A 13,906-nucleotide genomic window follows, 5' to 3' on the forward strand; every position below is an offset into this window, starting at 1 on the left:
TGAGTGTTCAAAAGCATTAACAGTAAATTCAAAATATCAGAAAGCAAGCAGTAAACAAGTTGTGAAAAATATATATGGAGAAACTGTTAAGGCTTCAGGGTTATCTATTTTCCGGATTGAATTTTTTTACTAACTATTTTAATCATGTAAGATTTAATTCATGGCAAACTATATGTGACTAAACCCTAATTCCTTAGACCTTTTTAGTCTCCTCTAAAATTTATCAACCGCCAATTCCTTGGTCACTTAATTCCAATTAGAGGGTGAAGTTCAATTCTAGTTTATATGCCACAGAAATCCTAATTACCCAAATATAAGAGGATTATATGTCACGTATCCCGTTAAGCCCAGATAATTAGAAATTTAGGAGAATATGTTTTCAAGTTGTTGTTCAAGTAAAGAGCTTTTCCAAGTTATACAAGAACTCAATTAGAAAGAGGGTCATACTTCCGTTCCACCTAAATTCATAAGATAAAAAACGAAAGCAATTCTTGAATTATAAATCAGTACATGAATTAAAATAGAGAAATAATAGTATCAATCCATACAAAAGACAGAGCTCCTAACCTTAACAGTTGAGGTTTAGTTCCTCATGGTTCAGAGAGAAAAACTAGGATTCAGGTAAATTGCAGAATGAGGTAGAAGATAAGAGATTTTCCTAATCCTAATAAATGTAAAATATATTTTATAAAACTAAATAATATCTTTTCCTAATTTTAATAATAAATGTTAAATCAAAATTAATTTAATTGATCCGTGCAAGGCTTGAGGAGTGTGGAGACCATTGGACTTATTAAGGTCCACACTGAACTTGGAAATTCCCAAGTTCAGCATGGAGGAGGCAGTGTTTCCTTTGGCGTTCTTCTTGAGTCCACGCTGAACTTGAGAATTTTCCAAGTTCAGCGTGGAGGAGACAGTGGCTTCTTCGTTGGTTTTTCTTTGAGTCCACGTTGAACTTGGAGATTCTCAAGTTCGGCATGGAGAAGGGCGAATCAAATGAAAGAAAAGGGTATACTATTATATACTGTTGGAAAGCTCTGGAAGTTAGCTTTCCAATTCTGCTGAAATCACGTCAATTAGACCTCTATAGCTCAAGTTATTTTTGTTTGAGTGCAAGGAGGTCGGGGTTAACAACATCATTTGCTTTCTTCCTTTTCTGCTATAAAACTCCGTCAAATTCATCTGAATGCTACCTGAAATAAATAGAAATTGAAAACAACTCAAAGTAGCATTCATAGTGGCTAAAGGTGATTAATTCTTGATTAAACTTAACAATTCAAGTGTAAATTCACAAGGAAAAGATAGATAAGATGCTCACGCATCACAACACCAAACTTGAATTGTTGCTTGTCCTCAAGCAACCAAAATTAGTACATGATCAAGATGTGAATTTGCATGCGAAGCGAGAGTTCAATTATCCTCATGTCTCTCCTTAAAGTGGGGTTTATCTGTTACAATTCTGAACAGTTTTGGCATCTCACTCTCCTTTGAATCAGAGGGCTGTCACTGTCATTCGGAATTAGAATCCGGATTATATTATGAATTCCCTGACCTTTATACTCCAGTTTAATCCTTGAACACAGCAAATTTACTTTAATTCACTTTTCGTTGGTGCTTTGCACCTTGAGCCTAGCCGTGACTTTAAATGTTTTGTCTCAAACTTGACTTGACACAAAAACATCACAAGCACTTAACTGGGAAACTCTCTTTATGTTCTAATTTTTCTTTCAGTTACTCCCAGACAGTGGTGCTCAAATCCTTGGGCATACTCTGCTAAATGCATTCGATCTCGACTCTAAATAAAATTAAAACCAAAGCAACTACAAAACCAAGGATGCTAGTAGTTGGGTTGCCTCCCAACAAGCACTTCTTTAATGTCACTAGCTTGACACTTGATTGTTGAATTTTCTTCCTCTTCTTCCAGTTGGTTAAAAGAAATGACTCCAAGGGGGGAGAGGTGAAGCTTAGGCCCGTGGACTTGAATTTCTCCTAATAAGCTTTCTTTTATCGTGATTAACTTGATTTACCTTGCTTGTTAAGGTAGAGGTTGGATTGTTTTTTGCTGACCTTTTCTCTTCAGAGATATTTTCTTCTGTTTCTTGGTCAAAATCCCCTTTTCAGTGCTTTCCTTGGTTGCCTTCACTTCTTTGATTTCAAAATTTGGGTGTTGTATGATGGTTGGAGTGTACCCTTCATCAAGAATTTCTTGAATTGGTGGTTCAATAAACTCACCTTATATGCCACTTTCTGCTTCATTAGGACCAAGGAAAGTATATTTAAGTGTTGGGGGAGAAGACTTCAATTCAAATGTGGGCAGTGCATTCAGATTTTTCTTCTCAAGAGCTTACATGCATAGAATTATAGGAACTTGTATGGCTTCCTCCGGAATTATTGGAATGTGCATGCATGGAGTGTGCATGGCTTCCTCCTTTGTTTGTGTATCATCTTCCTTTGTTTGTGCATCTTCCTCCTTTGTTTTTGCATCTTCCTCTTCTTCCATGTATGAGGGTGAAAAATTCTCTAATTCACTGGAGTATGAACTCCTTTGATTGATTCTCTCACATTCTTTCATAGGATCTTGCATTATATCTTTTGGAAAGGAATTTGCTTGTTCCTCTTCCTGGGGCTTGATAATCAACTGCACATATTTTTCTACATTTTTGACACTTGTCCTTATATCATGTATGAATTCTTTCATGAGAAGCTCAAGAGCTTATAGTTCTTGATATGAATAAGGAGATGGTGGCTCTTGATATGAATAAAAAGAGGAGGATGGTTCTTGGTATGAGTAGGAAGATGGTGGCTCTTGGTATGAATAAGAAGGAGGTGATGGTTCTTGATAAGAGTAAAAAGAGGATGGTTCTTGGTAAGAATAGGGAGATGGTGGTTCTTGATATGAATATGGAGATGGTGATTCTTGATATGAATATGAAAATGGTGGTTCTTGATATGAATATGAAGATGGTGGTTCTTAATGGATAGGATATGGGACATTGAAATCTTTTTCCTCTTGACCTTGCCAACCAAAATCCGAGTAGTTTCTCCATCCATAATAATATGAATCACTCCTTGGGTGTGAGTAGTAACCCATGTGATCTCTCTCCATTATTTTTCTTAGCACAAAACACCAAACAGAATTAAACGCAACATGTGGTAAACAGGCAAGTAAAGAAAAAAGAACATAAAGAAAAAAAATAATAAAAAAAATAAAAATAAAGTAAAATATAAACGAAAACAAAATAAAAGAAAAATAATATAAAGAAAATAAACTGAATAATTAAGAAAATAAAACAACTAATAAGCAAAAGGAGTGTAAAATTTAAACTCAATAAATAAAATACTAGGAAGAATAAAACAACTAAGGGGACACCAAACTTAATTTCAGAAATTAAGAGAAAAAAATTAAATTAAATAAATCTAAATATTTTTTAAAATTTAAAGATATAAGTTAAATGAATTAAAGCAAAAATGCCTAATCCAAAAATCAAACAACCAGTAGTTGTCAATCACAATCATTCCGGTTTACTTGCCTTAACTGTTTCTCTATATATATTTTTTCCCGGCAACGGCGCCAAAACTTTGGTGTGGAATTTACAACCATAAACTAACCGGCAAGTGCACCGCGTCGTACCAAGTAGTACCTCAGGTGAATGAGGGTCGATCCCACAAGGATTGATGGACTAAGCAACAATGGTTAAGTAATTTGCTTAGTTAGACAAGCAGAAAATAGTGTTTGAGTGTTCAAAAGCATTAACAGTAAATTCAAAATATCAGAAAGCAAGCAGAAAACAAGTAGTGAAAAATATATATATGGAGAAACAGTTAAGGCTTCAGAGTTATCTATTTTCCGGATTGATTTTTCTGACTAACTATTTTAATCATGCAAGATTTCATTCATGGAAAACTATATGTGACTAAACCCTAATTCCTTAGACCTTTTTAGCCTCCTCTAAAATTTATCAACCGCCAATTCCTTGGTCACTTAATTCCAATTAGAGGGTGAAGTTTAATTCTAGTTTATATGCCACAGAAATCCTAATTACCCAAATATAAGAGGATTGTATGTCACGTATCCCGTTAAGTCCAGATAATTAGAAATTTAGGAGAATATTTCAAACTGTTGTTCAAGTAAAGAGCTTTTTCAAGTTATACAAGAACTCAATTAAAAAGAGGGTCATACTTCTGTTCCACCCAAATTCATAAGATAAATAATGAAAACAATTCTTGAATTATAAATCAGTACATGAATTAAAATAGAAAAATAATAGTATCAATCCATACAATAGACAGAGCTCCTAACCTTAACAGTGGAGGTTTAGTTGCTCATGGTTCAGAGAGAAAAACTAGGATTCAGGTAAATTGCAGAATGAGGTAGAAGAGAAGAGATTTTCCTAATCCTAATAAATGTAAAATATATTTTATAAAACTAAATAATATCTTTTCCTAATTTTAATAATAAAAGTTAAATAAAAATTAATTTAATTGATCCGTGCAGGGCTTGAGGAGCGTGGAGACCATTGGACTCGTTAAGGTCCACGCTGAACTTGGAAATTTCCAAGTTCAGCGTGGAGGAGGCAGTGTTTCCTTTGGCGTTCTTCTTGAGTCCACGCTGAACTTGAGAATTTCCAAGTTCAGCGTGGAGGAGACAGTGGCTTCTTCGTTGGTTTTTCTTTGAGTCCACGTTGAACTTAGAGATTCTCAAGTTCAGCGTGGAGGAGGCCGAATCAAATGGAAGAAAATTTGCAATATCGTTGGAAAGCTCTGGAAGTTAGCTTTCCAATGCCGTTAAAATTACGTCAATTGGACCTCTGTAGCTGAAGTTATTTCTGTTTGAGTGCAAAGAGGTCGGGGTTAACAGCATCATTCGCTTTCTTCCTTTTCTACTATAAAACTCCGTCAAATCCATCCGAATGCTACCTAAAATAAATAGAAATTGCAAACAACTCAAAGTAGCATTCATAGTGGCTAAAGGTGATTAATTCTTGATTAAACTTAACAATTCAAGTGCAAATTCACAAGAAAAATATAGATAAAATGCTCACGCATCACCCTGCTCGAGAGTTACGGGGAGCAGTTGATTTGAAGCTGGTGCAGCCATTGAAAAGTGGTTCCCCTATTGTGGAGTGGTGGATCCAGGTACTATTAGGTGCTAGAAATGGGAGAGAAGGTGACAATGCATTCAACATCTTCGCTGCTCTTTGTTGGACATTGTGGAAAGTACGTAATAAAGAAGTGTTTGAAAATGAGAAAATTCTTGTCCAACAGATCTCGAACACAGCAAGAAAAATTTGCCAGGAGATGAATAGAAGACAAATTTCCTAATTTTCTAATGTATTTTTCTTTCTTTAGTTTATTAGTTATTATTGTAGTCACTTATGACTTCAATTGGGAGAACCCCACTACTATTTCTTTGGTCTCACATTGAACTTTGTATCACTTTCTTAAAATAATGCAATTACCTTCACATTGGGAAAAAAAACCTACTATTTCTAGAAGAAAAAATGCAAGTGAAAATAAAAGTTATATAAGATGGAATAATGAAATTGATGTTCATAGCAACCATAAAAAAGTAAAGTATAATTATTGTTCAAAATCTATCAATGGAGGAATTTTTATGAAGTTTTGATTGTGTTCTAAATTAAAGTAGATGTATACTTGTAGAAAATTTGAATGTATTCTAACATACTATTTTAATTTATTACGTGTTTTGTGGTTGAAATTATTATGTGTTTTAAAGAAGTAAAGTATATATATTGTTGTAAAATAAATAAATAAGGAAAAGAAATAAATATAAAATATAGAAATATAAATATGCTCGTATCTCACTATAATATAAGAAGTTTATCTATTCACTTAATATTATATGATGTAATGTATATAAAATAAGAGAGGAATATATTAAAATGAGAGAGAGAAATATTGCTAAGTAAAAGAAGGGAGAGAATCGATTTTTGATTTATTACTTGCTTGTGTTTTTCTCATAGGCAAAGGCCTCTATTTATACATGTATAGGGGGTTTAATTTCAACGTTCATTTAAGATTATTCCTTCTTGAATGTGAGCTCTACATAGAAATGGTCATCCACGTCCCATTCTTATCACAACACTCTCTCTTGGATGCCCATTTAGGATTATTGCCTCATTAAAACCTTACTAAAGGAAAATCCTGTGGGAAAAACCTTAGTGAAGGAAAAAGAGTACAATATCCTTTGTGATGGGGACTGTCTCATTAAAAACCTTGTCAACAAAAATCCAATGGGAGAAAAACCTGACTAAGGAAAAAAGAGTACAGTCTCCCCCTCTTGTCGACATCATTTAATGTCTCAAAATCGGCGCATCCCAATCTCATGTACCAATCTTTCAAAGGAGGATTTTGGGAGTGACTTTGTAAATAAATCTGTAGATTGTCACTTGAGCGGATCTGTTAGACATCAATTGTCCCTTGATTTTGAAGATCATGAGTGAAGAAGAATTTGGGAGAAATATGCTTTGTTCTATCACCTTTAATATATCCGCCTTTAAGTTGAGCAATGCATGCTGTATTATCTTCAAACAGGATAGTTGGAGCTATCTTATGATCAATCAGTCCACATGATGACAGAATATATTGGATCAAATTCCGGAGCCAAAAACACTCGCGACTTGCTTCATGAATCGCTAGTGTTTCGGCATGATTAAAGGATGTTGCAGCAATCGTCTGTTTCATGGACTTCCATGATATAGCTGTTCCACCATATGTAAACAGGTATCCTGCTTGTGATCTCCCTTTATGTGGATCAGACAAGTAGCCAGCATCTGCAAAGCCAACTAATTGTGACTTGAATCCATAGGGATAAAACAATCTCATATCAACCGTTCCATGAAGATATCGAAATATTTGCTTGATTCCGCTCCAATGTCTTTTGGTTGGAGAGGAACTATACCTTGCTAGTAAGTTCACAGCAAATGATATATCGGGTCGTGTATTATTAGCAAGATACATTAGTGCTCCAATAGCACTAAGATATGGTACTTCAGGATCAAGGATATCTTCATTCTCTGCTTTAGGGCGGAATTGATCCTTTTCCACATCCAAAGATCTTACGATCATTGGGGTACTCAAGGGATGTGACTTATCCATATAAAATCTTTTCAAGATCTTTTCTGTGTATGTTGTTTGATGAATAAAGATCCCATTTTTTGTATGCTCGATCTGTAGGCCGAGACAAAATTTAGTCTTTCTAAGATCTTTCATCTCAAACTCTTCTTTTAGAGTTTTTATAATTGTTGGAATCTCTTCAGGAGTCCCAATGATATTTAAATCATCAACGTATACAGCAATTATAATGAATCCAGATGTAGATTTCTTTATGAAAACACATGGGCAAATATCATCATTCTTGAATCCACTTTTGGCCAAATACTCAGTTAGACGATTATACCACATCCGTCCAGATTATTTCAGACCATATAAAGATCTTTGCCATTTGACTGAGTATAACCCTTGCGAATATTCATTGGTGGTTTAGATATCTTTAGTCTTTCATGGACTTTCATATAGATATCCTGATCTAATGAGCCATATAAATAGGTTGTTACCACATCCATTAAATGCATATGCAGTTTATGATATGCAGATAAACTGACCAAATAACGCAATATTATCGCATCCACTACAGGAAAATACGTTTCTTCATAATCTATACCAGACCTTTATGAAAAACCTTGTGCCACAGTCGGCCTTTGTAGCGCACAGCTTGATTTTTCTCATTTCGTTTTCTCACAAATACCCATCGATATCCAATAGGTTTTACATCTTTTGGTGTGCGGACTACAGGTCTAAAGACTTCATGTTTTGCAAGTGAGTCTAACTCAGCCTTCATGGCTTCTTTCCATTTTTGGCCAATCATCCCTTTGTCGATATTCTTTGACTGATCTTGGCTCAAGATCCTTACTTTCATGCATGATATTTAATGCCACGTTATATGCAAATATTTCATTGACAATTATCTTATTTCGATCCCATTTTTCTCCTATAAAGACATAATTTATCGAGATCTCGTCATTTTCACAATTTTCAGGTACCTGAACGTCTTTTGGCGTTAAAACTATATCAGAATTTCGAACAACTGCAAGTGTCTCTACTATGTCTTTTTCAACAGGAATAGTATTTACCTCTTTTCTCTTAAGAGAATTTTTGTCTTTAGAACCGACATGCCTGCTACCCTTCTGGCGTGTATTTGCTTCGGTGGCAATTTGTCCAACTGGAACATCAATTCGAATTGGGGCATTTTTCGCTGGTATATACGACTTGGTTATCCTCTTTGTATCGGAAAATGCATCAGGCAATTCATTTGCTATTCTTTGCAAATGTATAATCTTTTGAACTTCTAGTTCACATTGCCCTGATCGAGGATCTAAATGCATCAAGGATGATGCATTCCAATTAAGTTTCTTTTCAGGAAGCTTATTATCTCCCCCTAATGTTGAAAATTTTGATTCATCAAAATGACAATCCGCAAACCGGGCTTTAAATACATCTCCCGTTTGTATTTCAAGATAGCTCACTATAGAGGGAGAATCATATCCAACATATATCCCCAATTTTCTTCGGGGTCCCATTTTAGTGCGATTAGGTGGTGTAATGGGAACATATATCACACACCCAAATATTCTTAAATGGGAAACACTTGGCTGCTGGCCAAATGCTAACTGCATAGAAGAGAACTGATGGTAACTCATTGGCTTCAAACGAATAAGTGCTGCGACATGTAAAATAGCATGTCCCCAGACCGAGGTTGGGAGATTTGTTCTCATAAGCAAGGATCTAGCAATTAATTGGAGGAGTTTAATAAGTGATTCTGCTAACCCATTTTGTGTGTGAACATAAGCTACTGGATGTTCAACACTTATTCCATTAGCCATACAATAAGCATTAAAAGCTTGGGAAGTAAATTCACCATCATTATCAAGACGAATCGCTTTGATTGGATTTTCTAAAAATTGTGCTTTTAATCGAATAATTTGAGCCAGTAATCTCGCAAACGCCAGGTTGCGAGAAGATAATAAGCACACATGTGGCCATCTCGAAGATGCGTCTATTAGGACCATAAAATATCTAAAAGATCCACATGGTGGATGAATAGGTCCACATATATCACCTTGAATCCTTTCTAGGAATTCAGGGGACTCAAATCCAATGTTTATTGGTGATGGCCTTAAAATTAAATTTCCCTGAGAACATGCATCACAACAAAATTCACTAGTTTTAAGAATCTTCTGGTTCTTTAGTGAATGTCCATGGGAGTTTTCAATAATTCTCCGCATCATGGTTGTTCTCAGATGACACAATCGGTTGTGCCAAGTTATGAACTCATTTGGGCTAGTAAACTTCTAGTTTACAATGGCATGTGATTCAATTGCACTAATCTTGGTATAATATAACTCAGATGAAAGTGAGGGTAATTTTTCTAATATAACTTTCTTATTTGAATCATGAGTTGTGATACATAAGTACTCATGATTTTTCTCATTCAGTCTCAATATGATATCCATTTCGCCGAATATCTTTAAAGCTCAACAAGTTTCTTCGAGACTTGGTAGACAATAGTGCATTATTTATTATGAATTTTGTTCCTCCAGGAAACAAAATTATAGCTCTTTCGGAGCCTTCTATCACATTGCCTGAGCCAGTAATAGTATTAACACATTCTTCTTTTGGCATTAGATGGGTAAAATATATATCACTTTTAAGAATAGTGTGCGAACTTACGCTATCCGCAAGGCATACATCTTCATTGCATATCCTTACCATTCTCTTCAAAGACAAATAATAATAAAATGAGTAGTATGCACAGTTAAATTGAATACTTGATCGGAATTATTTTTTTAAGAAATATTGCACATAAAAATAATGTCATATACTAAAATTTTATTTTAAAACATGACATATTTAATGATTTCAAAATTCATAAACATTAATATTTCATTATTTATATACATCATATTTGAAACTTAAATACATAGAAAATAAAACTTAATAATAAGTTCTTTAGGTGAATACTTAACAATCTCACACATTAAACTATTCCATCATTGATCAAATGACCAATATTTCCTTCAAGATCCTCAAAGAAATCAGATACATCATAATGAGTAGTGGAATTTTCAGCATCATTTGAAACGAAATTTGACTCTTTTCCCTTGTCGTCCTTTTTCAAAGATGCTTGGTAAAGATTGACTAAGTGCCTTGAGGTACGGCAAGTACGTGACCAATGACCCTTTCCACCACAACGGGAACACTTATCTTCTGTTGATTTATTCTGCCCGATATTTCTTTCTTTATTCCATTTCTAGTGAGATCCTCTCTTTTGAAAAGGTCCTTCCATAATTTTTCTTGTTATTAAAACCTTGTCATTTACCTCCTCTAGGGTAATGATTTGCCGCATTTACTTCAGAAAATCGGGCGGCGCCAGCTAGACGCGCTTCATGATTTTTTAAAAATAATTCATTGTTGCGTTCAGCAACAAGAATGCAAGAAATTAACTCAGAATATTTTTTAAACCATTTTTCTCTATACTGCTGCTGCAAAAGCACATTCGAGGCATGGAAGGTTGAGAAAGTTTTCTCCAACATATCATGGTCAGTTATCTTTTCCCCACATAATTTTATTCGTGAGGTGATTCAAAACATTGCAAAATTATATTCATTTATGGATTTAAAATCTTGTAAACGCAAGTGATTCCGTTCATATCGGGCTTGAGGAAATATCACCATTTTCTGATGATTATACCTTTCTTCAAGATCTTTTAATGTGAGATATTCATTTTTCAATCCTTCATCAATATGATGACGAAGAAAAATCATGGCTTTGGCTTTATCCTTCTGAGATGCATTATTTTCAGTCTTAATGGTATCTCCAAGATCTATTGAATCAAGATGAATTTCAACATCTAGTATTCATAATAAATAATTGTTTCAAGATATATCAAGAACGTTGAATTCAAGATGAGAAAGTTTCGACATAATGAAAATTTTACCTGAGCCTTCCTAAAAATTTGATCAGAGTCTCGTACTAATAACGTGTTGTAAAATAAATAAATAAGAAAGAGAAATAAATATAAAATACAGAAATATAAATATACTCGTATCTCACTATAATATAAGAAGTTTATCTATTCACTTAATATTATATGATGTAATGTATATAAAATAAGAGTGGGATAAATTAAAATGAGAAAAAAATATTGCTCAGTAAAAGAATCGATTTTTGATTTATTACTTGCTTGTGTTTTTCTCTTTTGCCTTTATTTATACATGTATTGGAGGGTTTAATTTCAACGTTCATTTAAGATTATTCCTTCTTGAGAATATGAGCTCCATATAGAAATGGACATCCACGTTCCATTCTTATCACAATATATATATATAATTTTTTACAAAATGCGTAATAGTAAACTCATACGAATTTACGAATCAAGTCTAAATCAGCTCCATGAGTTTACTTAAACTCGCAAGTTTAACCACCTTACTCTTCACTCAATCAATTTAATATATGGTGTAAATGTAAAGGTTTCCTGGGGTTGAGTGCGCGCAGGAAGATAGAACAAAAAGAACAATAACAAAATTAGGGTTGTATGCTGCAACTCATTGGTAAAATGGAATATCGGTATGATTTTAATCGTCTTCAAGACAAAAAGACCAGAAAAATTGATGATATACCTATTATTCCTTGTTTCGACTGAGATCAAGAATTGTCCCAAAAACTACAGGATACAAACCAATTAGCGTTATTTCATCACTGCTGCGATGCTCAAAAGGAGAAATGCAAGCTCATTTGCTTCTGAACCTTAGTTCCCAGGAAACAGAAAAGCTAGCAAGGTTCAAATAAAAGCTTCTATAGTCTTGTATTCACTCAAAACAAAACCTAGTAGATTTGATAAACCATTCATTCTTGAATGGCTGCAGGGCCATTGACCTCCTGCAGAACAGCAAAAAGTAATTAACAGAACAAAGAAACTCAAAAGTACATAGCAGAATTAGCGACTACCTTATTCTCAATCAAAAAGTCCATAGCAGAATTAGCGACTACCTTATTCTCAATCACCACCCCATCAGGAATTTCCAGTCTCAAGCCAGGTTTTGCAGTAATAGCCACTTGCCCCTGACAGGTGTGTCACAGAAAAAGCAATTGTTAGTCATAACACTTGCCCTTTCCAAATATATAAAATATATAAGATTTTGAGGCATTATATACACCAAAACTCCATGATTCATTTATCACTTAAACATGGAAAAAAGAAAAAGTATAGTTTTTTCTTAAATTTTGAAAAAAGAAGGGGCCCGGGGGGTGGGAGGGTGATTTTATGGAACACACAGCACAACACACTGCACTGCAAAATCAAATGCAATTTTTTATGTATCCAACACGCATATCATGCCAAAGAGAAAACATAATATCTATTATACCTTGAAAGTAATATTAGCTCCAAACCACACATTGCCTCTGACGGTCAAACTATCTAAACCAACGATGCTTGGAATGGATTTGAAGCGACTTTGAAAGTCACCAACCTGGGAATGAAACAGAAGATTCATAATAAAAAAGGAATAGCTAGGCAAAGGTATGACAAGAAACCAGTATATCATCTTCACCTTTTGAAATTCAGGTCCCAGATCTATCACAGGATTTAAAGGGTTAGTCCTAGCTGGATTACGAGTTAAGACACCTTCTTTACATGTGTAAAGATCTGACTGCAAGAATACATATTTGGGGAGAGTGGAAATTAGTCAAATAGAACAAAGTATGCTTCTGAGTAACAGAATGTACAAATTACATGTACATCAGGCCAGAATCACCTGTAGCAGAAGTAAATCTGACGTTGCATCCAGGGGAAGAAAACGTGGTTCAGGTACACTGACACCAATCAATTTATCGAAGAACTGGCATCCAAACAAAGAAGCCTACACTTAAAAGACCAACTAAGAACTTCATATCTAGCAGAAAACAACTTGTAATACCAGTCAGCAGCTTTCTTTCTTAATCATTTTCTTTTAGGAAGACAGTTATGAGAGACAGGTGCCACTAGAGCATAAGGCGTCTAAAATCAACCAACAATTTAGTATCCACTCTAACTAAGCTTGTTAACTCAAATATTACATTATACTTAATGGTACTGTGCATATGTGCATAGCATTAGCAGTACTAATTCCTTACAGATCAATACAATACAAATGAGATTCAATATACACGGTCACATACACATCATAAGTCAGTAAATCCTAAAAATATACAACAGAACCTGCATCATTAAAGGCATGTGTTATCAACATACAAACAACAACAAAGCCTTGTCCCACTAAGTGGGGTCGGCTACATGAATCAAACGACGCCATTGTGCTCTGTCATGTATCATGTCTACAGTGAGACCGTTTACATGTAGATCTCGTCTGACCACCTCATGGATGGTCTTCTTAGGTCTTCCTCTGCCTTTCGCCCTTTGTCCATCTTCCATCTCATCCACCCTCCTGACTGGATGTTCTATCGGTCTTCTTCTCACATGTCCAAACCACCTGAGACGCGATTCAACCATCTTTTCCACAATGGGTGCTACTCCAACTCTCTCCCTTATATCTTCATTCCTTATTTTATCCAATCGCGTATGACCACTCATCCATCTCAACATCTTCATCTCTACCACACTCAGCTTATGTTCGTGCTCCCCTTTAGCCGCCCAACACTCCGTACCATACAGCATCGCCGGTCTTATAGCGGTGCGATAGAATTTACCTTTAAGTTTTAAAGGCACTTTTTTGTCGCATATAAAACCAGATGCACTCAGCCATTTTGACCAACCTGCTTGGATCCTATGATTTACATCATGTTCAATCTCTCCATTATCCTGTATGATGCACCCAAGATACTTAAA

At 34.9% G+C, this 13,906-nt stretch overlaps 1 protein-coding gene across 6 annotated transcripts in view; it reads right to left on the bottom strand.

The window, feature by feature from the left end:
* Positions 1-11,668: 11,668 nt before the first annotated feature.
* Positions 11,669-13,906, bottom strand: part of LOC107466531 (UTP--glucose-1-phosphate uridylyltransferase) — a 10,889-nt gene continuing 8,651 nt past the window's right edge. For 4 of the 6 annotated variants that reach the window (XM_021130883.2, XM_021130882.2, XM_021130881.2 and 1 more), the window contains exons 15-19: positions 12,837-12,941; positions 12,633-12,731; positions 12,447-12,551; positions 12,028-12,141; positions 11,669-11,958 (exon numbers count right to left, since the gene is read on the bottom strand). In XM_021130883.2, coding sequence (XP_020986542.1) covers positions 11,926-11,958; positions 12,028-12,141; positions 12,447-12,551; positions 12,633-12,731; positions 12,837-12,941 — 456 coding nt within the window. In that variant the 3' untranslated portion in view covers positions 11,669-11,925. The remainder of the gene's footprint in view (positions 11,959-12,027; positions 12,142-12,446; positions 12,552-12,632; positions 12,732-12,836; positions 12,942-13,906) is intronic. The other 2 variants (XM_021130884.2, XM_016085511.3) reach the window with 2 other exon arrangements.

The sequence above is a fragment of the Arachis duranensis genome, chromosome 9, assembly GCF_000817695.3.
Source record: "Arachis duranensis cultivar V14167 chromosome 9, aradu.V14167.gnm2.J7QH, whole genome shotgun sequence".
NCBI lineage: Eukaryota > Viridiplantae > Streptophyta > Magnoliopsida > Fabales > Fabaceae > Arachis > Arachis duranensis.